The following is a 27,164-nucleotide window of genomic DNA, read 5'->3' as shown; positions in this document are numbered from 1 at the left end:
CACGCGGTCGGATGGATGGAGGGCCAGGCAGAGACGACCTGATCCCGCCTTCCCTCCCGCTCCCCCAAGGCTGCCGCCCTGTTTGCAGATGTGTGTCAAGAAGTCAGGTTCCCAGCAGCCATGAGAAAGCACCTCGCAGCGTCTACCCCGCTTGCTGGGGGTGTCAGCGCGGCCCCTCTCCGTAGCTCGCCCCTCCAGGGCACGGGCTGGGGGGGGGTGCGGGGGGTCTTCTCCTGGCCAAGCGGGCACGTCTAGGAAACGGGACAAAAAAGAAAGCACAGGGAAAGCTGCAGCCCAGCCTCCAGCCCCCAGCGCCGTTGACAGTTCCCATTAATATTTTCCCGGCGACATTTGATCTTTCTTTTTCTTCAGACTTACTGCCTTTTTATGGAATTGCCCCAAACATGTTAGACAGAGGTTTCTCATGGCCTCTTGCGTTTCTAGAGTGTGAGCAAGGGCGAGTTGCCCCAGAAAATGGAAACCCTTCTTTCAGTAAGTCCTTTGATTGTGATCTCAGAGGAATCTCATTTTGAATACCTTCCACAAATAATGCCTTGTCCTGGGACTGTTGTGTTGGTGAAACAGACTTATTTTGTTAAGTGATTTGAAATATGGTTTGAGAAAATGTTACCAAGTAAGCCTCCTCTGCTGGAGTTTCTTGGATTTGGGCCAACTGTACGTATCTGAGTTAGTACGTATCTGAGTTAGTACGTATCTGTGTAAACTGTAATAAATATGTTGAAAGTGATCAGGTTCTTCAGTGCAGCCAGACTGAATATTTCTGGGTAACAACAAATTTTGGAAAAGGAGGGTAGGGGGTTTAGCTTGTTTGTCCAGTTTTAATAAGAGAAGCACTTCAAGGTGAACATTAGATTGATAGAGACAAAGAAAGAATCAAAACAGAACTATTGATTTTCCTCTACATTACTTCAAATGAATACTGTTCATTTTCTTACTTGATGAATAGATTACTCCAGGACTATATTAGTGAGCATTTGAACCTTGAAGGGGAAAAAAAAATCAACAGAAATTTTACAGTTCCCTCTCTCATACGCCATATTCTTATTAAACAAATAGATTCCAATCCTATATTTGATAGAGTAGTGAAGATTACGCATAAAGCTTTCAGAGACTCGCCTCTGCTGGCTGATAGCACCAGATGACGGCGCCTGGATCAGTGGAGCTCGTTTTAATTTAGTCACGGGCCAAGCGCACTCGCGGTAGCTCCATCCCGGACGCTTCGTTGGGAATGTTAGCAGCCTGCCCCTGTGCCACTGGTTACACTTGGCTATTTCATGAAATTCATTAAACTTCAATAAAAGTTTGTTATTAAAAAGTAAGTAGAAGCAGTTCCTTACATGGGCTAGCACATGGCAGAAAGTTCTGTTGGAGACTCAGGCCCACACCAGCGTATCCCAGCTAACAACTAAGTGTATTGTGTTTACATGGGAACTCACCTCACGTTTCAGTTCCTTAGAAACATTTACTTGGAGAAATAAAACTAGCCAAGCAGCATCGCCTGTATTATTCCTGCTGGATTTTAGATGCTTTCCTGGTTGCCCTGGTTTTCTGAAGGTCTTCTAAGAAGTGTTCTTTTCCTCGCAGCTGAACCTGGTGTCAAGCGTCACACTCTCCAAGTCTGCGTCAGAGGCTTCTCCACAGAGCTTACCTCATACTCCAACCACCCCCACCGCCCCCATCACGCCCGTCACCCAAGGCCCCTCCGTCATCACCACCACCAGCATGCACACGGTGGGACCCATCCGCAGGCGGTACTCAGACAAGTACAACGTGCCCATTTCTTCAGGTAGATACTCTGCTTTTGCCTCATGCAGAACTGCAGTATGCAATTCTTGTAAAGCAGCCTCTTTTTAAAAGTGATAATTAACAGGACAATGATTCTTATTTAGCAGATATTGCGCAGAACCAAGAGTTTTATAAGAACGCAGAAGTTAGACCACCATTTACATATGCATCTTTAATTAGGCAGGTAAGTAAGTAACACAGTATATGAAATTACATCAAAAGGTGTGCGTGTACATGGATATATTATATTGATGAAGTAGATTTAAAACCGTTTAGTATGCAGGCATGCTAAAACCTTGTCTATAAGGTTTTTTAAAACTGCAATATATAACATAATTGCTTTTGATTAAGTATTACAATACGATGTGATTATTAGGAAATTCATTTCACACAACAGTGAAAATGAGCCTGTTTAAAGATGGCAAGTCAATTATCACAAGCTGCAGTAATCTCTGATCCCAGAATTAATCTGAGCTCTAAATAATTACTGAGCTTTAATCAGCTAGTGAAATGTTTTGCATTTCTCTTTGATTCTGCTTTATGAATGACTAATAAATTAATATTTCTGTACGGAAACAGAAATAAAAACTCAAAACAATTACATAACTTCATTTTGAATTTTGCTATTGAACTGTTAAATACAACCATTAATCTTAGATCATTTTGTGAAAGGGCCTTTCTTAGGATTTAGCTCTGAATCACGGTTATTTTACATTTTCAAGAACCTGTATAATGACGATTCTGCCGATTTGGTCATAAATTATCTTTTTCTGTTACTTTGGCTTCACAGGCCATTCTCGAATCTCCAGAAAAGCAGCTAACACTAAATGAAATCTATAACTGGTTCACACGAATGTTTGCTTACTTCCGACGGAATGCGGCCACGTGGAAGGTAAGCCTTCTTGCACCCTGTTTAAGTCTTGGATCTTCCACTTATAGAAGAGTTTGTTGTTGAAAAAAATGCAGTTGTTATAAGTTACAGTTGATCCACTGAAAGAGTCTAATTTATAGGCATATTTGATTGAGAAAATAGTTCCATTGTGGCTAAAACACTGGGATGGAAGGCTCCTGTTACCTTGCATCAGAGGTCTGAATGGACCAGCCCGTGAAAGCCTCTCCTTCTCGTTGGAATATGTAGGGAGGAGCAGGGGACACTGCTGCCCGCATTTGGAGGTTGTCCTGTTACTTCTACAAACCTCATGCTTTTAGGTCTTTAGCCACCGCCAATATTTGCAGAGATGCAGAGATAACTTTTTTTAATGCCATTAGGAACCTGGAGTAATGATCAGACAAACTTGACATAACTTTCATTGGTTGAATAAAATCTCCTTAACCCAGGTAGTGAAGGAGGCTTTGCAATCCAAGTACTAGCATTATATATGGGAGTTATTACAGGAGAACACAATATATTATTAATTTTTTTGTTTTTTTAAGTCAAGAGACTATCCATTAGAGAGTCATAGAGTCTCTGGAGAAGCAAAGTAGCTTTAAAACAGGTCAGACTCCATAGGTCCATATGGATGGATACCCCCAAACAAGCATGAAGTCACATGATGTACCTCATTTTCAGTTCAGCAGTTGGTTCATAGATTCCCTTAGTATTAACTCAATTGTGTTAGATTAAGCCCTCACAAAATTTCAGACTTTCCCACTTTCAGTTTCTTGGTTTCTAATATTTTTGCTATAGAAAAGGGCAGGTACAATATGGTTGTTGGGGGTTGTTGTTGTGTTGGGGTTTTTTTTGCATTTTTGCTACCTAGAATTCTTATAATCCCTAAATTCCAAAACATTTAGATACATTTAAAATGGAACTGTTTTAGGATACTTTGACATATTGTTTTAAATACAACAGGGATTAGTTATGGGGTGCAAGGAAAATTTGCTTTGCTTGAAATAAATGTCTTCCTTGCTACTCTCTTAATTTTATATGAGAGAAAAACACACAAAAAAGCAGAAATCCTATTTCCTGTTACGTTCTTGGTAAATTAGCATTATAAGAAAATGAATGTAACCGTAGGATTAATTCACCTGGCTTGCAGAGCTGTGGATATCTGTTGTGGCCCACCTTTATTAAGTCCCGCCTTTATTACTCCCATTAAGACACATGGGCGCTGGAGGGAACTTGCTCAGAACTCTACCCTCTTCCTCCACCTGCCTTGGGAGGTAACATACAAAGAGAGTTTAGCTATGAATGCTTTTCTAAATTTAGGAAGCGTAGCATGAAACAGACGTTTTCTTCAAATTACCTTTTATAAATAACAAATATTCACATTTAAAAATAGTGATCAGTCGTGAATATGATATTTAAGCTCAGGTCTTTAGATTTAACTTTTTCATTTTTGCAAACTACAGGGAAAAGTGACATTGATGTAAATAATCCTAGATGAAGTACTTAATGACTCATCAGTGCGCGTAATTTTCTCTACGTGTCCTTATTTGTATTATGGTCTTGGACAAAAGATGAAGTACCCAGTTAAAGTGATGGCTGAAAAGAGCTTACTCAGCTTTGGGGGAAACTTGATTTCTAGTTGCTTTTGCTTAGATGTGCAACATCTTTAAAAATGAAGCTCAAGGTTTGACTTTTAGGTCTTTGCTTTTATGGCTCTGCCGTCTGGACAGATCTGGAGCCCCATTCAGAAGTGGCTTCTTTAGAGCTGCTCAGCTCTGTACATTTTGCTACTTACTTTAAACCCATAAACCCAGACAGGTGGTTGGGGTGAGGAGCAATGTTAACTTCTTCCCCCTGGTGCCCCCATATGTGTACACGCTCTGCCTGTTTGTTTTTTAAGGAAATTTGAGTTTGTTTATTTTCTTATTTCAATCTCCTCAGTGTTGTTGTAGGAGAGAACAGCAGACGCCTAGCATCCTCAACTATACCTGTGTACACTATAAAAAAAATGGGTTTATTTAGAGAGCAGACTACAAGTTATATGCAAAAGAGGTTGTCTTATCAAGTACAGTTATAACATGCCAAACATTTTTCAGAGATTTTTGGTTTGTTTTGATGCAAGGCTGTCAACCCCGTTCATGAATCGGGGGTCCTTTCACAGTCCCTGAGTGCCTTGAACCTACCTGTTATGCTGACGTTGCTCAAAAGCTCCTCAAGAATTTGTCCTGTGGTTGCTCCTTGTGAGCAAGTTCATCAGGCCATGTAATAAAACTAGTCTCATTGTCTTCTAAACATTCCATATCAGAGTCTCCCACGGTGATTATTCAGAAATTGAAACATCTCTCAAAGTATTAAGACCTGTCGTTCGAAGGATAATTTAGAGAGGAGGCATTGCAGGTGGTAGAGGAGAGGGGCGCACAGTGTTTGAGCAATAGCAGCGATCCTGGAGTTGAGTCCAGGGCTGCGGGCAGGCCATGTGAGGTTGGATGCATGCCCGCTTGTCACCTACATGTTCCCCATAAAAAGAAAGTTCTGAGTAAATGACATGGGCCTCTTTGTAACGCCCTCATGTCTAATTCTGAGTCTAGATGAATAAGTTCAAACAGGAAGACTAAAGAAATAAAGCCACGCTTGTTAACGCACCCAGCCAGGGCTGTGGATTCCCCGACAGCCACAGGAGAGAGGAGATGTTAAAAGCTCTTCACCCTCAGTTGAGACCCTTCTTCCTGGTAGATTACACTGTAGGTGTCAAGGGTCTCCACTTAGGAATGGATGGAAATGACTTTTTTAAACCATAAGGAAGAAACATGTCTGTAGGAACCATTAATGCTGGAATATCATCATTTTCCCATTGAGAATTATTCTACTCCTGTATTCCTTTGGCATTTTCTCAGTTAATTAAGGCCCTTGCCCACAGTACGGGCCAGTTTCTGTGTAGATCCCAGAAGGTCAGACCAGCCTGGTGACGGATGCTGGTCCACTGGGCGTCATCTCAGCCCCCGCTCCTGTCAGCTGCAGGAGGCGACACTCCCCACGGCGAAGTCCAGTGTAGGCTGCTGCTTAATAAATCTGAGAAAACCCATAGGTTTTAAAGCCAAAACTTTAACAAACAAAAAGAACAAGAACAAAATGTATGTAACAGTAACTTGAGTCTTTGTCTTTTACAAAAAACAGACACAAACTGCTTTTTCTGTGGGTAGTGAGTTCGAAAGAGGCAGTTTTATGCCGTTCTTACTTCCTTATTTTGAAGTCACGTGAACAATATATTCAGATTTTTACTGTGCAGTCTATTTTGGGCCTATAGGCACATTAAACGTTTTCTCCCAGTTGCTGTGACCAAAGACTGGACCACAGCGCCCACGTGGCTAGCTTACAGTTTGGGTTTTTGTCTTTGCCTTTGGAAAAGGCGCTCGGACCACGAGAAGGCCGTGGGGGGCTGCAGCGGGGGGTGACTAACGCGCCGTCGGGCTGAGATGACCCTGGAGCCCCGACCCACAGAAACCGTGAATGTCCTCTCTCACCCGCCCAGAACGCAGTGCGCCACAATCTTAGCCTCCACAAGTGCTTTGTGCGCGTGGAGAACGTGAAGGGGGCCGTGTGGACGGTGGACGAAGTGGAGTTCCAGAAGCGCAGGCCGCAGAAGATCAGCGGGTACGTGCGCCCCGCCCGCCGCCCGGCCCGCGGCCGCCACCGGCGTTCGGACCAGGGAGCTGGTTTCTGCCGCCGGGCCCAGGGGTGCAGAAAAGCATTTCATCCCTCCTGTCGTGTGCCCGCCAGCCCCGCCCCGCCTGCCGGTCTCTGTCGCATGCCCCGCTCTAGTGTTAGGTGGCGACGCCTGTTAACCTCACCGACCATTCGCTATGCTTATCGCGTTTTATTTTCTTTCTCCTGTTCCCTGTATTGGCGTCTGTTCCACCCCCAACCCCGCCTCCCTTTGTTGCCACTGCATCTCCTTTGCCGCTGCTCCCACCCCAGGGTGCGTTGGCACCCGCCTCTCACTGCGTAAGTGCTTGATCAGAGTAGAGGATGAGTGTGGGTCCTTTTGGACAGTTGAGGATGAAGAGTTTAGACGTGGCCGACATTTTCAACGAGGCCGTCCTCGCAAATACTGCCCCGATGAAAACTTTGACGAGCTTGTCGCACAGTAAGAGCCTTTAACTTGCTTCTGTTTCTTGTTTTCTGCTGTTGCTCTGGCTTTGCATGGTTGTCATCCCATGTGGCTTTGCACCTGCGAGCAGCGCGCCCGGGCGGGTCGAGTGGTCCGCACGCGCCCTCGCTTCTGCCGGGGACGCCGGGGCCGTGACAGTGCCTTTTTGACGCCGTTGATACAAATGCTGGTGACCTTGTGATGCAGCAGCCTGCAGGGCCCGATAGCTAGATCCTTCTGTGTGACTCATAATCCCTCCAAGTAAAAAGGAAACTTTTATTTAGAGTTAACATGTGCACTTACTCGGGTAAATTTCTTATTTTTGCTTACTCGGTAGGATGATATAAATTTAGCAAAATGTTTGATTAAAATGCATCAAGCTTAGGAAAGAAATGGGTATCAGGCCTCCCCTTCCTTTAGAGGCCCCTGGTCGAGGGAGGTGCTTCCTACTGGAAGCCACTCCTTCCCGCGATTACTTAGCATTTTCACTCTTACTGGGGTAGAGATTTTCTTAAAACAGTCTCTTGTCTTCAGTTCCTGGACGCAGCGTCAAGTTCTCATACCTTCCCAGATTTGGCTGTGCAAGAAAAACTTCAGCCCGCCTCCCGCCTGCCTTAGCAGTGGCCCTCCTGGCATCTCCTTCTCTCCATTTCCCTTTGGTGAAAACATGCCTTGGAGATGTTCCCTAAGAGCCACCTTGCCGTCTCTCCCGGGTCGCGCTACAGCTCAAACCGCGGAGGGGCCTTAAGAGCCAAGGTTCCACTAGCTGGCTCCTGGGCAGCACCGCAGCCCGGGGCCCGGCCCCCGCACCCTGGTCCCTGGCCCCAGCCCTGGCCCCGGCCCCAGCACCCCGGCCCCGGCCCCCGCACCCCGGCCCCAGCACCCTGGCCCCCGGCCCCTGCACCCCGGCCCTGGCCCCGGCCCCAGCACCCCGGCCCCCGGCCCCCGCACCCCGGCCCCAGCCCCGGCCCCCGGCCCCCGCCCCCGGCCCCGGCCCCGGCCCCCGCACCCCGGCGGGCTGCTGCTGCTGCTGCTGTCCTGCTGGAGCTAGGGCAGCTGTTAGAAACTGGCAGAGAGGCCAGTACTTAGTGATACAAAAATTCATCACTGGTGGGAGTGCCCATTACTTAAGCCCAGACTTTTACACCCAGCTTCCTTGAGTAGCAAAATCTATATTCCCAGAGGAGCTCACAGAGCCCAGCCCAGTGAAGCCAGGAGATATGGAGGAAACCTTAGTTGTCTTTAGTTTCGATAGCGGGGGATAGTTCTGATTTGGAAGGATGCCAGTAAGCTTGAACAAAACTTAGCTAGGAACTCGGGAGTTGATTGCATTTAACTTTGAATTTTTTCTTTTTCCTGTGCAGTAACCCTTCCCTCATTAAAAACATGCAGAGCAGCCACGCCTACTGCACACCTCTCAATGCAGCTTTGCAGGTAAGATTGATGGCCGTCCCGAGTATGCGGCAGAGGCACGTGTCTCCCCCGCTCATTTCAAAATATATTAGCCTCACTCTAATTAGATATTAAATTTTAATTCCGTTAAACTTTTTTCTTAAGTGCACAAAGCATCGTCCTCCCTGGAGGCAAACACATCGGCTGCTTCAGCATTAGCAGGATGCTTAGCATTTTGAATATTGTGGCAAAAAAATTAAAAGTTCACTTATTAATATTTATCAGCGGTATCATAATTTCCATCCTCTTATTTCAGAATTTCACTTGAGGCAAAAATACCACAAGTGTAATTACTGTAGCACAGCTATTAATGTGCGGGATGATAGGCCGCCGCGCCACGTGGCCTTCCATTGTTCAGGCTTTAAAGAGAAAGCAGAGCTTTTCATTTCTTCTTCTTTTAAAGTCTATTTTAGCATCTTTTCTTTTGTCTGGGGCGGGAGGGGGTGTCGAGGTTTGGTTTGCTGTGTAATAGTAAACTGTTCTGTTTAAATGATAGAGGTTTTTAAAGAAAACTCCAGGCTTCCAGCAGATTGCTCAGAGTCCGCAGCGAGCACGCAGGGTGTTTGCTTCCTGCTGACAGATGAGGCACGGGCACTCACCGGCGTGCTGGGGCGAGGACCCTGGTGCTGAGCAGGGGGGTGATCACCACCCAAATACGAGTTACCAGGGCAGCGCCAGCACCTCCACGCCTTGCCTTTACCGGGCCCCCCAGTTACCAAGCAGTAGAGTCCACGAGAAGACCGCAGTGCCACCTCACTCGAGTACCTGGGTGGGACCCAGGTCCCTTCAGCAGTTCACAAGTAGGCTGTCCCTGTGGCCAGCGGTCCTGCTTGAATCTGACCCTGCCTAGATTGTTCCAGGCCACAGGCCACAGGGATCTTGGTAACTATTAGATTCTGTATTCTGTAGACAGAACCGACATGTATAGCCTAAGACCACTGCAGACCCCTCCAGCATGCATCCTTGATGGGGGCTGTATCACCCTGAAATTGGTACTTAGCTATTACCATGTCTCATGCCCCTGCAAAAGGCCCCAGTACTTCACGAGGGGTGGCAGGCATAGAGAAGCAAAGGTCTTAGAGAGGCTCTTTATGGATGACGACGAAAGAATGGCCGAGACACCGGCCCTGTGGGAGCGGGCGGGTTAAAGAGGAGGTGCTGCTGGGCGCCCTGGCTTTACTGCTCACAGATAGTGTTCCTGGAGCACCTACTCCTGCTGCAAGGCCGCTTTCCCGGGTCGCTGGGCAGAGGCTTCGGGCTCCCAAGAATGGATGGCACGCGTTTTACACAGTTTCAGTGCTGAGGCAAATTCACTGAACTTAGCTTTTCAGTAATTATATTTATTTATTCTTAGCCTGAACCAAATTTACTAGGAGGAAGTACTCTCTGCATTTCTTTTAATTACTTGTAGTTTACACAGTAACTTTAGAAAAGCAAATGAAAGCACGCTCAGATGCTGCCACTGTAAATACCATTCATTAGTGACTTATTTTCCCTGGAGTCTTGTGAAGTGTGAATTTAAAGACTGCTCTGCTCTATCTGGAATAGTATTAAGATTACAAGCACATTTTACATTCATGAGGCGGAAAGGAAAAAAAAAAAAAGCAGCGATCTTCCATCCTCTGGGTTCCCTTAACTGTGTAACTAATTTCAATTAGAATGCCCTGTCATTACAGAGCCGCGCGTGGTTCATCTTTAAGACGCCTGCTTTGGCACCCCCTGCACCGTCCTTGTCTTCGGTGATAGCCCCAAATGCGCTGCAGTTTTTCCAGAACACTTTGCGTCCGCAGTGAAGTGAGGTAGATCAGGTGGTGCGGTGCCGTGCTGAGGGCGTCCTCCCCTCTCCTCGCTCTGTTCGCACCCATGGTCAGTGGACGGTCTCCTGAGAAAACTCGCCACTGTGCAGATTAAATAAAGACTCTCCAGCAGGCCTTCCTCCATTATTGCTCTTTTCCATTTTTCAAAACAAGTAAAAATAATAGTGGAACAACATCTTAAAAAGATTACTAGTGTAACATAATGCGTGATGTACAGTGCATAAAATAGGACAGCCGAATCCACTGCAGAAATACAGCATTGGACGTGGGACAGACTGCAGTGCCTCTGAGACCGTGAAGTAACTAAGGGTAACCGTAGAGCTGTCTATTTATAGACGCCGGTCCCCGGGGGCCCAGGAGCCGCGGCGCTCGCGGGCTCAGCTCTGCTGCTGAAGCGCCTTCGTGGTTTTGGCAGAGGTGCCGGTTTGGTGTGAAACCACACACTGTGCCCGGGACCATTTATACAGTTAAGTCCATTATAAAAACTGTAGCCCAGCTGTTCCTGAGGTGACATCAACTACAAAAGGAACCACTTGTTTGGGCAGAAGCAGTTGGTGAGAATTTTTCTAACCTTGGATAGGTGGCTTTGATCACTCACTCAACAAAGAATGTTCAAGCGGCCCTGTGGTGTGTCAGGCACCGGGGGCCCTTTTGCAGCCACTGGTCCGTTTTTTAAAGGGATGAGGCTGGTTCTCACTTACTTCTTTCTTGTTTGAGAACCAAGGGTCGGTGTCACTGCTCGCCTTTTGGGCGCCTTTCACCCTGTGGCTGTGGGGCCTCTGCCCGTGTTCTGTGATCCAGTCGCAGGCAGAAGCGGCCTCAACTAGAACGCTTGGAGAGCCAAGGAGGACAGGTGGCCCAGGAAGGGTGCCCTGTCCATTGGGCGACCACCTCACCCCAAAGAGCATATTCTCATCTACATTTCAATTTTATTTTTACGTAAGAAGCTGCTAAAATACCAAGCTAGAGATGGCCCCACTTTCAGCCCCACTTTCGGACTATGCGACGGTGAGATGGTCTGGTGAGAGCCAATGCTATGGTGCATCCCAGAAGGAGAGCCTCAGGTGGTCGTCCTGGCAGAGCTCTCACGCCCGGCCGCCTGGCCGCCGTGGGCCTCGAACACTGGAACAGTGGCAGCAAAGGGGCTGATCCAGCTGTGGTTTGCACTCAGACGCGCACGCACATGCACACAAGCCTGGCAACTCTTCCTGCTTTATGCTCTGCCAAAAAAATAAAAAATGCATTATTACATTTACAAGAAAAAGTACTAGATGCAAATTACTTGACAAATTGTAGTAGAGTGGGGAATGTTCAGATTTGCTGATCATCAAAATGAGTTCACCACATTTGGAAATAAAAACCCTACTTGTTAAATTAAGGTAGTTACTGTAAGTTTCAAAGTGGAGGGAAGGAAAAGCTGTGGGCTTGCAGAGGGCCTGGCTTTGACATATCCCGTTGGCCAGGGCTGGGTTAGGTGTGTACGGTTCTCCTAACATGGGGCTTGAATCCAAAAGGCGTTTCTGAGTTTGGGGTTTGTACAGTGAGTGAGCCTATGGTACTCACAGGCTGGCTCCCTGCAGCTGGTTTTGCACCTGCCTCTCTTCATTTGGGCTCTTACTTTCTCTCTAGAGCAGGGTTTCTAGAATAGCTTGGACCCCGCATGACTGGCCAGTTGAAGTCACATGCCAGATGGTCTTTGGTTGTACTTCCTCCACGTCAGAATGGAGAGCCAGGCATAGCGCTGCCTGTAAGAGGACAGTTGGATAAATCTTGGTCTAATTGCCACTGCCAGTTTCTGAAAGTCCTCTTTAATAAAATGAGAAGTCACTGGGTCATAATCACTACCCAAATGAAACAGCACGGGGACTCTAGTCCAGGGGTCTATTTGCGTATTTCTGATTTCAGACTCGGTGGCCATTGCATTTAAATACAGCCTAATAGCAAGTGAACAGGTTCCCCTCAGGAGTTGGGATTTTTTTTTTTTTTTCATTTCCATACTTTTTTGCTGACACTCATTTGGACTGACTTTGTTACCTTCAGTATGGATCTGCTTAAGTACCCAAAAGAAATACGATTTAGAGCTTCCTTTTGGCGGAGATTTTTTATTTATTTATTTTCAGTCCTAAAATTGTAGGTGATTGGTCTGGTCTGAGTCTGAAAGATTGTGTGGTGTTACCTTCAACCAGTTATCTCAAACTACACTAAGCAGATTCAAAAATCATTAAAACGGAAATGATGGGGGAAGGTAAAAATTGATTCCAATTCTATAATCTCTTCCTCTTCTATAGGATCTACGAAGTAAATGTTTATGGAAGTTCTCATAAGTTTGAGCTGTGCAGCCAGAATAATGTGATCAAATCTCTAATATCCAATACTGGAGTCATCAAAGTGGATAAAGAAATGAAAATTCCATTACGTTTCCCTGTGATCTGAAAATATTCAGTTGCTCTTGAAAAAGGGCATCAGCTGTAAACCTCCTATTAGATCGCCTTGTCTAAACCATGTGACTCTACCCACGGGGCTGAACTGGGTCTTCCCTCCCCAGGGGCGCTTAATCCCCCCCCCCAGGTAGCTCTTTGAAACTAAGCTTGGGACATGTGTCATAAAGTCTTAACTTTTAAAGCAAAATCCTTGTCACTAGGAACTTGAATTTGCCAACCACACTACAATGAACTTACGCTGAAGAATACTTACTACACCCATGATTAACAGCCCCCCTCTCTGCACACCCCGCCTCCTAACCCATGTTCTCTCGCTTGACGGCAGGCTTCGATGGCTGAGAACAGTATACCTCTGTACACTACGGCTTCCATGGGCAACCCCACCCTGGGCAGCCTCGCCAGCGCCGTGCGGGAAGAGCTGAACGGGGCGGTGGAGCATCCCAACAGCACCGAGAGCGACAGCAGCCCTGGCAGGTCCCCGGTGCAGGCCGTGTGAGTACTGTCCTCCCCGAAGACCTCCGTGTTCGGGTTCCAGTCTCCCCGCTTATGTGCGCACAGCCTTTCTGAGGCCACTTTTTACACCTTTCCTATAATTTCTGGTTTCCTAGAACCCAGTGCTTCTGGAAGCCTTTGGCTCGGGTAGCACACTTTCTAATTTCCCAGGAAAGCGGCCTGCTTCAGGCAGCCCCACGAGTGTGCACAGCAGTAAAGGGGTGTCGCGGGGTGTGCCCTTCTGCCCTCCGCCTGGCTCGCAGGCCGACACTGGAGCCACCCTGCCTTGTCCTACTGAAGTTAGTGTGCATCACCCTGGAACAGTCTGGTTTGTTCAACTCCCGGGCATGCTGCCTTCGCAGGGAGGAAAAGGGCGCTTGTTCCCCTGCCAGGGCGCGCTCGCTGACGCTGCGTACAAAGCACATGAGCTGTGGCACAGGTGAAAGGCAGCCTGATGGGCCGAAAGCTCTTAACGTGTCAAAAGGAAAATTAAGAGGAGCGTTCTAGCAACAGACAGCAGTGTAACGAGCACACACGTGTCTGAAAGAGGTGAGGGGCAGTGGCTGTCCATGCTGAATGTGAACGGCCCCAGGACCGGCAACCGCAGGCAAGACTGCAGTCCCCCGCGGGTGTGCCCTAGGAGGGGCAGGTAGGACTCAGACAAGGCCTGCCCTCTCAGGAAAAGGTCAAAAGAGAACAGAAACCCGGCTCTCCTGTATGATTGGATTTGGGGGGGTGCTATAGGTTGAGTCTGCCTTTTAGCAACTGTCTGCAAAACTATGCCCACTTTAGGGAATAAACTAGCTCAGTGTTTGCACACTGTCAGCTCTTAGGATAAGCTGCTTGTCTACACAGGCTTTCTGAATTACTGATCAGCATCTTGTTTTAAGATTATTTGAGCAATAGGAATGGAAAATGTGACCGGTAGCAATTAGGAACAGAATTAACTGGCATCTAACAACAGAAGAAATGCTGTCTGCCAGAGTAGTTCGTGGGTTAGGGGGGAATTTGACATTTGATTATTTAGCATTTGAATATATGCCCAAAGTGATTTGAAAAGGATTTTTAAAAATACAACTGATTTTTAGTTTATATGAATACTCTCTTAGCATTTACTCTGCATTAACCCTGAGAGATACTCCCATAGGTCATGCTTCCAAAGCACCCTTGGTGTTTCGGACCCTGCTGCTATCACACGTCTTCACCTTCACATCGTTGTCACGACAGGAGTGTTCACTCAGATATTAAGGAGGTTCAGAGCAAATGTAAATTGCTCTGTAAGCTACTTCAAGAAATACCCATTAGAGCAAAAAATATCTGAAGTCATTGAATGGAAGGGTACTATTTCTCATAATCCTATGGACTCCCAAGGTCTAGTTGATGTATATTCCTATTATTTAATATAAAGGGTCACTTAAAAAAGAAAGAAAAAAAAGATATTTGGATAAAAACCTTAGGCAACATTTTAGAGTGACGTTAATTTTGCCATACAAGATAGAGTCACTATAAAGTTAATTTGTTTAACAACTTTGAATTAACCCATGTATTATCAGAAACCATATTTTACAGCAGCCAGCATAATTTTTAACAAAATGAAGGTTTCAGCTGCTTAAAAAAAAAAGAAACCCTACATAAAGACAATAAAATGCATGATTTTTTGCTCAGATCTCACAGGTTCACACTGTTTGCTGAATATAATCATATGTCAACAGCACATTCCCTGTGCCTGCTATCAGTGTCACAGACAGTTACTCTTTTTGACCCCATATTTCCATTAAGCGAACTCTGTAATGACACAGTCCCGTGCGTGTCCAGCGTGCATTACCCTGCTGCGGTGCAGGCTGTGTCTCAGCCATCCTGGTGCATGGGAGCAAGTCGAGCTGTAAACCTCACAGCGAGGCTGGACGGGCTTGGTTCGCACTGCGGCCCGCTGTCTGGTGTTGAAACAACTCTTCCTTCTTTCTCTTTCTGTGACACTTAAATACCATTCCCTTTTGTTTCTCTTTGGAAACTCTAGAAAGCAGTCACATAATTACGGCTTTGGGGCATTATACTTTTATCCCGATAGGAGCTAAAGGAGCTACAAAGCAAAATACTCCAGGCTGTGCACACACCCTTGGATCCCAATGCCTTTAAACACCCGTCAGCTTTAGTTAAAAACTCTGTGTTCCCAGAATATCTAAACAGAGGAATTAGTCGATGTAAGAGGGGAAATGTGTGGTTTTACAGTTACTCACTGGTAGCCCTTTGGGAAGTAGGAGTTTGGAGAGAAAGATGGGGCGGGTGTGGGGGGGTGTTGATCTGCAAGAGAAGAGGCGTGTGCCGCAGCTGCGGTTCCTGGGAGGCCCGTGGATGTGCGCGCACGCTCTGCCCCGAAGCGTGTCCTGCACGGAGGCCTGCGCTCTCCCGCCGCCCGAGCGCTGCCGGCCTGCGCTGCTGCGCTGTATCAGAAGCCTCAGGAAGCTGGTTGCATGTCTCGTGTGCCGTCAGGTCTCATCAGAGACCCACCTGCACTGGCACTGGGATTGAAATACTCTCTAATATGAACTGTTGGTGGGCTTATAGCTACATGATTTTTATTTATTTAAATTTTGCCCAGCAAAATATTTTTCAAAGTCTAAAACTAAAGCAAGAACTTCATGATGACTGTTCAGTTTCTACTAGGTCCTCCCACTCCCTCCAGTCCATAGCCTTGTATCATCTCAACATCATCAAATTCATATTTATAAACCTGAAAAGATTAATAAATCTGATAGTTAAGAAAAATAAAACTGGGAAAATGTTGATCGAGGAAACTGCATTTGAACTTCAGTCTGTAGCAAAGTCCAACACAGCCACGTTCCTACCCAGTTAGTCACAGCCATGTCACTAGTGGAGCAGGTGGTAATTTATGAATTAACAGTTCTCAATAGTGAAAATATGAAGCAAACATGAAGAAACGTACACTGTTGTCAGTAACTCAAGAAACACAATTTAAGGTAACTCGAACTTACCTTATTATACCTGCTAAAGAACAAAATGTTTTTAAAAAGAAACACTTGGTGCTAGTGAGACTGAGCCTAAATTGCTACAGCCCCTTTGGAAGTTAATATCACAGTAAATTATGAGAACCATGAAGATGTTTTGGCCTTTGCTCTGACAATTTCATTCTTAGAAATTTGTCCTGAAGAGGTAAATCAACAGAAGTAGAAAGATTAATGGATAAAAGTTGTCACTGTATTGTGCAAAGAGCAGAAGAGGGGGGAGAAAAAAGACAACCACAAATGCGGAGCATCGAGGCGCTAATGTGTCATCGCGTTAACGGTGTCTCGCGTAGCTGTAAAAATCATAACTGTAAAGCTGGCAGAACAAACAGTCGTATTCCTGCTGTGTTTACAGGATATAAAAATATGACCCCAAATGGAGAAGATAGGCAAAAACAAAACACCTCCTCTAATTAGGGTTTGTGGGTGACTTTTTTTAAGGAATAATAATAGGTAGTCCTAATTCTTCCCAGGAGAATACAGGGGGTCCTGCCAGGGGTGGCTTTACAGGCACATCATATAAGCAGTCGTGCAGGATGCCAGGCTTAGAGCTCTTCTCAGCTTGATATTCTTACTGAATTTTGAACCACAGTTTCACTTTGTGTAGAGCTCTGCAAATTATGTAGCCAGCCTGGGTCTCACTGTAGAGACACAGACAAGTAGGGCCGTCAAAAACACAGCAGCTGGACCACACCTAGTGAAGTGTGCTATTAGACAACTTTGGTATATTTTACTTTGCAAATGATTTTTAAGAACATGGGCACGATTTTAAGAAAGCTCTTTCTCCTGCTCAGCTTGGACTCGTTTGCTTCTCCGAAGGTTCGCAAAGCCAGGGGCAGTCCGCAGCACTCCTGTTTGTTTTCAAATGGTGCAGGTGGCTTTCGGGGTCTGCGCACAGCACCAGTCTCTTAGGAAGCCAGCTGTCCCCAGTAACACATCTTGTTGCTAATACTTGATAACGTCAGTCAGTCAGCGCATCCTCCTGCAGCCTGTCCCAGCGACGCCGTGTACCTCGATGGTTCTTTTACATATCAAAGCCCTGTAACAGAAAGTAATTTGTATTTGCAAAGGCTTGGTTGTAAATATGATTTACGAACAACACTTCTCAGTTTTTATCAGAGTGGTGTCCTGTGATCCCCGTGGGCCCCTCCAGCTGAACCCCGCTCAGCCCATAATGAGGCGGTTGGCGGGCTCCTCACAGGCCGGGCCTGGTGGCCGCCACCAGCCGGCCGCGTGCTCCGCCGTGTTTACAGCTGACAGCGTTATTATCCTGACGGGCTCTGCTCCTCTTATCAGACTGTTGTGTGGAGGGAGCCTTTTCCTCTCCGTTTGTGTTTCCTGGCAGGGCTTTTCTTGCCTTATTGACAGTTTGTAAAAATATGCATTAATTTGGAGTTTCAAGCATGTATCATGGTGTCTCTTTGCTGTGTTTGCTTGAAGTTGATTAATGATAGGCCCTCGCTTGGGGTCGGTCTCGGGAGGGTTTTTTCACAGGTTCCGCATATTAACTAGCAAAGCAGAACACACAGCAAGCCGCGCTCACCCAGCCTCCGCACTCCACGGTCCCACAAGCCACCGCCGGCCACAGATCCCTGGTTCACCCAGTGATTTGAAGATCTGTGTTCATCCACCCAGGATGCCATGCGGTGCCTGTTGTCCTGTATCACAGCGTGGTCCTCGGGCCAGCATCGCCTGGGAGCGCGTGGGAGGTGCAGAGGCTCAGGCCGGGTCACGCTCCGCATTTTCACCAGACCCTCAGGTGATGGGAGTGCACACGGAGGTGTGAGAAACACGGCTGAGGGGAGCGCCCTCTGTCCCGGGACCAGCCCTTCTAGAGCCGCCGTGTGGGGCAACCCTCTGTGATGATGGAGTATCTGCTCTGTTCTGTCCAGTATGGTGGCCTTAGCCACATGTGGCCCTTGAACATCTGAAATCTGGCCAGTGCAACTGAGAGACTGAATTTTAAATGGTATTAAGTTTTAATTTAATGGCCACATGTGGCTAGCGGCTGCTGTGTTGGACAGTGTTGTCCTAGAGTGCGCTCCTGTGTTGCCCAAACCTGCTAAATTGCGTCAGGCTAGGAAGTTCTCTCAATGAGCCTTCTCTTGTGTTTCCAGGCACCCCGTGCACGTCAAAGAAGAGCCCCTCGACCCAGAGGAAGCTGAAGGGCCTCTGTCCTTGGTGACCACGGCCAACCACAGCCCAGACTTTGACCACGACAGAGATTACGAAGACGAACCGGTAAACGAGGACATGGAATGAACGTCTGGGCAGGCCGAACCCAAGAAGGAAGATTGGGGGAAAAACAAAACAAAACAAAACATGTCAGAAGTTAGCAGTGAGCTTGCTCTCCGTTTGTTGTACAGTCTGGAGGAGTGTCACTGCATTTCGACAGCTCTGAGATGTGTTAACTCTTAGTGCCATCAAGAATCCCATTTGGGAGTATTTTTGATTTTTCTACTTTTTGTTGAAAAAAGGAATTTGTACTCTGTGCATTGGATGGACTTGTTTGGTACTTGGGATTTTCCTCTCTTAACAGGCAACATCTGTTGTAAATTTGCTAAACTGATTCACTTTTAGCAGCAGACTTTGAACTGCAGTCCTGCCCACGTTGGACCCTGAGGACACCCAACTGAGCATGTGCACCTACGCTGCAGACCAGCCTCTGCCCAGAATCTAAGGGTTCCGTGGACGACCTATTTGCACAGTACTGCATGTTGATTATCACTGCCTTTACTCCATTTTTATTTTTTATTTTTTTTTATTTTCTTTTTTGCTTCCAGTTGGGATGGGGAAGGCCTTTGTGTGTGTATTGGGGGGAGGGGGTTAAAAATAATTATCCCAAACTTTTTAATGTATTGCTTTTTCTTCTTGCTTCTACTATACCATTTTAAGTTCTGACCTCAGGCCTCCACTTGGGCCCACGGCCTCTTGGAGGCTTAATGTTTTCTGTACCTTGTGATGAATGTTTATAGGTGTTTTTATTATACAAAGCTGAATGTCATTTCTTGTTTGTAGTTTTCTGTCACTCATTCCATTTTTCTTCAGACATCACCATGTTTTCTCTAAAGTCAGAAAACATTCCGTTTTGGTCTTTTTCAAAAAGGTCCCACATGCTGCACTGTACACATGAAGGTCCTCTCCCCCAGAGCGAAGTCCTGCCAGAAAGAGAGTGAATGACAGAAAAAAATAGACACTCTAGGAGCAATGCAGATTCACCCCCAGGGTGACATCGGAGGTGGGAAGGGTTGTTTCAGATTTTCCTCTTTTATTTTGCAGCTGCCGTCACTCTTAGTAAATGCCACCGCCTCTCACAGCACAAGGAAACGTAGGCAGCGCCCCCCGAAAAATCTCGTAGTCGTGGGATGGACAGCCTGGCCTGGAAGGCTGGCCTTTGTGGAGCCGTGTTGGGACGAGCCACGTTAACCAGTGTGGGTCGCTTTGCTTACAAAGTGGCCAGAAAACTGGCTCCCCCGAGCAGCCTTGCCGGTGGTGGTGATGCTGCTGGGTTAAATGTCAGCTCAGACCTGCTTGGTGGCATGAATCTGTTTGATGCAAATTAGATTTCAGATCAAACCTGTTATGGGCGTTAATGAAGACTTGAGTTCAGCAAATGCTAAAATGTCCATTTCAAATGTGCAAATTTGCTACTGCAGTTCAGTTGGTTATGCCACGTGATCACACAACCCAGTGTCAGAACTAGCAGTGGAAGACGCCAAGCGATGGGGCGCACTTCAGCCCTGGGCTCTGGGAAAGGAGCACGCAGGGCGTGATGGGCCCTGTCAGTGCCACCCCGTCCTGGGGACCCTGGACACTTGGGTCTGCAGCCCCTCCTGTCTCTCATTTCTCACCCGGGACTGTAGCTCTTGTTTTTAGTTTGAGAGCCCTTTGGAGCTTAATTTATATTCTTTGTATCTTTTTTTTCTAAAATTACCAAAGATATTACACAAAGGTAAATTATGTTCTCTGTTTTATGCTTTATCTGATGAAGCCAAATATCCTCTTATTGTTGATCAAAGGAGGCGAAAGAATTTAGAGGCAATTGGTGAGAGATAGGCTGTTGCTAAGCTGAGGAAGAGAACTGCTCCTTCATACATGTATAGAAAACCAAGTAGGTGATGGAACCAAAGCTGTTACTTCTTTTAGTTGTCGGTTTTTTTCTCTTCTGTTTCTCTACAGAGACCAAAACTCATTCTTGTAAAGAGAGATTATGGGGCTACTGATGATAAAAATAGGACACAGTATTAAAGGAGCAAACAAAGGAAGGGAGTCCCGTCTCAGAGGAAAACATGACTGTGCCACTGAGAACCGGGGTGCCCAGTCGAGGAGGCAGTCCCCGTGTGCCACTGAGAACCGGGGTGCCCAGTCGAGGAGGCAGTCCCCGTGTGCCACTGAGAACCGGGGTGCCCAGTCGAGGAGGCAGTCCCCGTGTGCCACTGAGAACCGGGGTGCCCAGTCGAGGAGGCAGTCACGACAAAATTGAGAGAGAACAGAAGCCTCCCGCAGTGGAACTGCGTCACGTACCAGTGCTCCTGCAGCGCCTTTTTTAAAAGAAAGGTGGTACGCTGCTCTTGTCTAAGGACTATGCTTTGATCGCTGCGTTAATTTTGGTTTATCTTGGCAAATATCCTCTTATTTTGTTTAAAAATTTTTTTTCTTCCTTTTTTTCTGATTAGGCTTTGGTCAGCATTTTTTATTTTTTAAAAAAAGTAGCACTCCCGCCCACTCGCACGCTTGCTGCAGGAGCTCCCAGCAGTTGGCTCCGAAGCTCCTCTCGCGCCCGGGCCCCGCCGCCCGCGGGCCCTGGAGACGGCGGCCCCCGGCGCGGGCAGCGGCGGGCAGGGCCCGGGCGGCGCCCCTGGGCTGAGTGGCCGCCGGCTAGTGTGGGTTCAAAGAGGATACACACCTGGTAGATTAGTTCATCCTCAGCATGTGTAGCTAGACATGAGTCCGATGACAGCATGAGAAACCGTTAGTGCGCATACCTCAGTCCAGACCTTTAGGGAATGATTGCAATTAAACATTTCACTCGGTTGCACTTAGTCGTATGTCTTGCATGCTTAGTCTAAAGACTGTAGCAAAAGGAAAAAGAGAAATTAGATTTCACGTATCTTTGCAGGCGCCCCAGCCTGCAGAAGAACCAGCTGAAAGAACTCTCAGGCTTCCCAGCGAGCAGCCGTCCCCACGACCCTGTCCTGACTGTACCCGGGCTCCCCGCCCGTCCCGAGGACGGGCTGCCGTGTTGTACATATCCCGCTGTGTCTGTGTGAACCTTTGTCTTTTTTGGGGGAGGGAGGAGGGCCGTTCTTTTTTTAGATATTGTTCCTAAAAAGGAATAAATGCATACACCTGTTTGTCAAAACACCTTTGCTTTTTGTGCAACTGCTTTATATTAATGATACTTTAAAAAAGTAGCTTTGGGGAAAACTACTGTATGTAATGGAATCGCAGAACATGCTGCACATGTATCTTATCAGTTACCCTGCTTTAAATGTCGATGGCATTTCCTGACACGTGGGAGAGAGAAATTCCCTAACCTTTTCTTTGCTTTGCTTTTAAATTGTAACATAGTTAACATACTTTCTTTTCCTCTTCTCATTGATTGGAGCATTTTGTACAGGTTTTGGGTGTGTGGTGCGCATGTGTGTGAATCTGTTTTTGGTACATTCCCGCCCATTGTGTTCATCCTACCCCTGCCTTCCTGGGTATCTTAAACAAGCTCGTACATTTGAAAAGAGAAAAAAAATGTTTTAAAAAAATGTTTCCTCCTGCTGCAGTAAATACTTTGCATGGTGAAATTGCAGGGTCACACTTTCAGAGTTCATCAGTGGAGTGGTGATTAATGAGGAGTGTCGAAGCTATTGAACTTTTTGTATTAAAAAAAGAAAAGAAAACTTTACAAGGTGCCAAGATGTAAACACAATTTGTTACCTTTTTTGTTGTTGTTTTTTCAAAGAAAAGCATACCTGAGGGATAGTCCCTCGTATCAGGCAAAATGCACTGTCAGGAATGAGGACCCATGCCCCCTGCCCCCGAGTCTGTCCTGTAAGACCTGTTTCGCTGCCCCGGCTGGGCTGAACCAGCAGCGCCGTGAAACGCCAGGCCTGTGTCCAGGGTGAGTGACCGCCAGCCCGCAGCCTGGGACAGCTCTAACACTCCTCCCAGCAGCGACCGGCACCTTGGATTCTTAACCCAAAATAGGACGTAAATCGCTTTTTTATCATGAAAAAAAAGTTAAATATTTCCTCTCCTTTCCACATTCCAGCTGAGCTCCATTTCCAAGGGTACAAAGATGAACGTGCTTTTAAGGATTTTGAGTATTTTTGGTACCTTTTGGTTAATGGTATATATACTTTGTTGATACTTTGGATGTTTTTGAGAGTTGGTTTCACTTTTTTATCCTGAGAATGAGATTTGTAATCTAAAGGCATTTCGTGGGCCCAGGGCTCACGGGTCTCAGCCACCCAGAGCCTTGGCGCGGATGGTACCGTGCAGACCCGCTCACGGCGCTTCCTGGGTGCGTGCTGCCAGGAACGAGAACCTTTTCGTTTTGTTTTGTTTTAATAAGGCATAAAAGAAACTCATTCCTTGACATCAACTGTAATTCCATCATTCCGTGTCTGTGGATACAGACAATAAAAAAAATGTGTGTAGTCAGTACTGATCACTGACATTTTAGCATTCTCAAATGCAATAAAAATGCTGGTTGTTCACACTGGTGGTAAAAGTCGCCACAGCCTAAGTTTCTTTCCCTTCTGACCTGCTGATACCGTCTGTCAGGCACATGCCTTGGGTTTGTCACCAGCGGCTCCCAGCTCGGCGTGAGAATCACGAGCATCGGCCTCACTGACAGCGCTCGGCGCCGCAGGGCTGGCGCCGTCCTCGGGATTTCAGAGCGCAGGCCTCCGCTTCGGGGCTTGGAGAACAAAAAGAAGGCTGCCTTTCTCTTGGGGATGCGCACCCTTACTTTTCTTCCTCAAATTTTATAAGGAAAAACAAAATGTTTAATAACTAGCATTAAGAGCAAACTGAAAATTCAGAGGAAAGCAGTATCATGAATAATTCATTACAGTTTCACATCTGCAAGATTAGTCATCCAAATAAAATGCTAATGTCAAAAACACGCACCGTCTATAATATTCTCATCAAGAAATCTTTTTGCATATAATGATAAATGCTTAGATTAGAACAAATGATTTTATAAAAATATTCTATCAAAAATAATGCTGGAGAGCTGACTCGGTGAAGGAAACGGTACAGCGCCAGGAACTAAATATTCCAGGAAAACTATCTTGATCTTGAGATTTTTAAGAATTGCGTATCTCCAATAAAATTTCTCTGTAATGTTAACTCTATCGAACACACTAAGGATTAATGAATTTGGCATCATCTTTCAGTAAAAATTAAATTGGTCCATTGCAGCGATTTTCAACCTTCATCTCATGGTGCATAAACTATTGAAATTCTGTGGCACGCCAAAAAAATGTGTTTTTTGCTGATCAGGCCAAAAAAATAGGTATAATTTTGACTCATTCACACTGGATGGCTATTGTGTTGGCTTTTGTCTTGTATTTGACAGTGTAAGGGGAAGAAGGGCCAGCATCGCATGTTTTAAACATTCTTGCAGCGCGCTGTTGAGATCGCTGGCCTACTGAGCGCAGCACGTTAAGTGGCTGAAGCGTGGTCACAAAAACCAAGACGGGACTTGAAAATTAGCCTTGCAGTTTTCATTTGGCAGGACACTGGCTGATGCTGAGGAGCATGTAATATTCTTTCCTAGCCTTGTTTTGAAAAGCCCATATTAGGAAAAGCCAAGTTTTTAAATGTAAGGTGTTGCTATTAAGCTCCTCTCAGGAGCTTCAGCCGGCAGCCTAGGAGTCCTCCGGGCTGGCAGGAACAGGGCCTCGGCGCTCCAGCCGCTGGGCGCCTAGTGTCGGGGTAACAGGCCCTGTGAAGGGGCCGGGCTCAAGCGCGAGTGAAGCTAAGCGTGTGCACGAACCTGAAGGAGCCGAGGGACCCGCACCGCGCGTGAGGATGCTCGAGCCGCGGCGCTGCGGGCTGAGGCCTGGCCCGCTTTTAACTGAATTTCAGGAACTGCTCTAAAGCAAGAACATCTCTTTTACATATTTCAGGCTTGTCACTCAGTTAAACAAGGCAGCAAACCCCAAATACTGTTTTTTCTTGTACATGGGCCTTTATATAAAGAGCCTGGACTCTTAGGAATACCTGTTTCACACTCACACAAACGCACATGACGGTAACACCCCTCCTCCCAGAGAGCAAACCGAAGCCGAACCAGCCTGTCCCGCTAGAGTAGGTCTTTGATAAGACACATTCAAGGTTGTGATCACAACTTATCTTTTGTCATCCTTGTAGATGAGTTAAATAAAAGTATTCTTTATTCAAATAAAGTGAAGTTGGGTCTGGAACTTCATCTAAGGAATTGACTGATAGATGGTTTAAGACAGAGTCCACATTGGAGGGAAGTTGAATTACATACGAAAACCGGTTTAACAGGGACGACAGTACTTGATCTTAAAAAAACCTGTCATCTTATTTCCACTTTGTAAAATGACATTCAGTGCCATACATATATATATAGATATATATGTGTGTGTGTACATATATATCTATATATATAATCTCTATTTGAAATTATTGATGGTGGCAGGGTTTGGGTTTTTTTTTTTTTTTTTTTTGGCTTATACCGAGAATATAAGAAGGGGAAAAGACAAGCTTCAAGTTATAATGTTAATTTGAAGGTAACTGATCTTTCAAGAATTAATTTCAGCCAAAGCAATAATCATTATTTACCAGTGTGTGACATTTTTATCACTCATCATATTAGCAAATTTCCATTGAAAATGCTAAAATGGTTCGTCATAAGGCAGATTACTGCTCTAGCTGTAAAAATGACCAACACAAGTGCCGGTATTCAAACATTAAATTATACTGTAATTAATAAAGACAGTTAAACTGTCTACTAGCAACAGCAATTTAGGTAACCACATTTGATCGGCTATAAATTGTAACTACATTAAAATTCCAGAAATATTAGCAATATGGATTACTTGATGGAAGTCAGTGATGATCACCAACTCTCTTTTTTTTTTTAACAACGGAAGCACAGGTCAAGTTGACCACAAATCCATGGGCGAAGATCAGGCCTTAGCACTTTTAATCTTGTGAAACAAGCAATTACAAATAGCTGCATCGATTTGGTAAAAAGCTTTAGGTGACATAAATTGTTTCCTGTTTAGCTTATTGCTCTGATACATAAATGTCACCAAGTCCAGTATTAATTAGGGCCATAGAAGGAACACTCGGTGGCTTCCAAAGATTTGTCAGTCCTTTCGTGACTGTTCTCTGGAGCTGCTCTCACTGGCTCCCTTTTCATTAGTGGGAAAGGAAAGGAGAGCTGCTGAGTTAAGTGGAGTCTTGAATATCAGATCCATTTTAGGTTCTAAACTAAATTGCAGGATTTCAGACTTGCTTTCTTACCACTTGACAAAGCACCACATTTAAGAATATCTTCTAAATAGAATAACATTTACAAGGCATTTCAGCCGCTGGAAAGTTAACACTGCCTTCTCAATATATGGTACTATACATGTTTCCTTGGGTTGATATTTTTACACTTAAAATACAATTTTAAATGGCTTGTGCATGTTATTGACTTAACATAAAGGTATCATATATACTTTCTTTAGGTTGGCAGGCAGGCCACTTAGAAAAATACATTAGATTCCGGGGGGGAGGGGGAAAGGGGAGGGGAGGGCAGAGGGAGCCTGGAGAAAATTTATTAAATAGAAGTTTTTACTGTAATAGAATATTAACGTAGGCCAATGCTCATTTGCCATTAAACTGATCCTTTTTTAACATACACATGCTTTTTATTATTTTGCACTCAAGCAAAAATTCCACATTCAAAGACTTTCCATCTAGTCGGGAATGTCTCTGGCAAGAAACACGTAAGGAACCCTGACCTTTTGAAAGAGCAGACATGGTCCACGTGGAGCATTAGCCCCACCAGGGCAACAAATGAAACCCACCCTTCAACAGCTTGGGACCACGAGAGAATCCCTCTTTAAATCCTTCCTCACCCTGCTTCGCCAACACACAGATGAAAATGTTTGATTTGCAACATAAAAGATTCATTAATTACCACTTGAATATTTAAAGCTATTTTGCGGCCTAACAGAGATAAAGCAGTGAATTAAAACCTCTAATAAAATAGTAAAAATATTTCTGTAAATTTACCCGTGTTATGATTTAGGGAGAAATTCAAGCATTCTCACAGAATAGAGTCTTAGCAGTTTTCAAGTGTGTATTTGAAGGAGGGAGCTAAGTGTTCTGGGACTAATTTGTTTACCACTTTCAAATGTTTACTAATAATTTATTTTCGAATCAAGCTTGCTACTTTAGGATTCTGTGGATGGCAAAAAGTCTACCAAGCCCATGCTGGAGAATTGTGTGTCTGATTCAGAAATTAAAATCCTTCCAAAAGTATTCCACTAGGCTGAAGAATGTAGAAGCTATCACATGAAAGTGATTTCCTGCCCACAAAATGCATCGAATCTAAAAACCCCCAACCCCCAGAACAAAAGCCCTTCCCACTTCTTGCCCAGCATTTCAGTGTCTGGATCTTGGGCTGGGATCCTGGAGGAAGACATGCCCAGCACACTCTTTGACTCAAATGCTAGAGAATCCAATGCCAGGTTACCAGTCCCAGCCTGGCTGTAATGAACTGGGTGACTTTGGCAAGTTACTTCATCTCTGTTCCTCAGCTTTTTCTTTCTCTTAATTGAGGCCATTTAACTAAATGATAAAAAGGGTTCCTTCCTTCCAATTTTAAAGGTCTAAAAATTTAATAACATATTCATCCTTGGGGGACTTTTCTTGATGAAATCCATGGTCTCAGCATGGAGTTGGTGTGGCACTCACTCCATATTTTATCAATATTAAAATATTGTCTAATTAAACTCCGCCTTGGAATATGACCTGTTAGGAGAAAATTTCACTGGCATGCTCGCTTCCATCCACCCATCCACCCGTCCACAAATTCTCATTAAATGACCAGCTCAAATTCAATGCTGG

The 27,164-nt window shown here is 45.6% G+C and overlaps 1 protein-coding gene across 6 annotated transcripts in view; it reads left to right on the top strand.

The window, feature by feature from the left end:
• FOXP1 (forkhead box P1) overlaps nucleotides 1-19,071 on the top strand; it is a 538,679-nt gene extending 519,608 nt beyond the window's left edge. For 5 of the 6 annotated variants that reach the window (XM_087825127.1, XM_087825122.1, XM_087825123.1 and 2 more), the window contains 7 exons: nucleotides 1,606-1,807; nucleotides 1,911-1,990; nucleotides 2,597-2,698; nucleotides 6,225-6,346; nucleotides 8,207-8,276; nucleotides 12,878-13,044; nucleotides 18,185-19,071. In XM_087825127.1, coding sequence (XP_087681253.1) covers nucleotides 1,606-1,807; nucleotides 1,911-1,990; nucleotides 2,597-2,698; nucleotides 6,225-6,346; nucleotides 8,207-8,276; nucleotides 12,878-13,044; nucleotides 18,185-18,329 — 888 coding nt within the window. In that variant the 3' untranslated portion in view covers nucleotides 18,330-19,071. The remainder of the gene's footprint in view (nucleotides 1-1,605; nucleotides 1,808-1,910; nucleotides 1,991-2,596; nucleotides 2,699-6,224; nucleotides 6,347-8,206; nucleotides 8,277-12,877; nucleotides 13,045-18,184) is intronic. The other variant, XM_087825126.1, reaches the window with a different exon arrangement.
• The last annotated feature ends 8,093 nt before the right edge of the window (nucleotides 19,072-27,164 follow it).

Source organism: Miniopterus natalensis, chromosome 15 (genome assembly GCF_054644295.1).
Source record: "Miniopterus natalensis isolate mMinNat1 chromosome 15, mMinNat1.hap1, whole genome shotgun sequence".
Classification (NCBI taxonomy): Eukaryota; Metazoa; Chordata; class Mammalia; order Chiroptera; family Miniopteridae; genus Miniopterus; species Miniopterus natalensis.
Note: the sequence above shows the minus strand (reverse complement) of the source record. Positions and strands in the feature narration are given on the sequence as shown.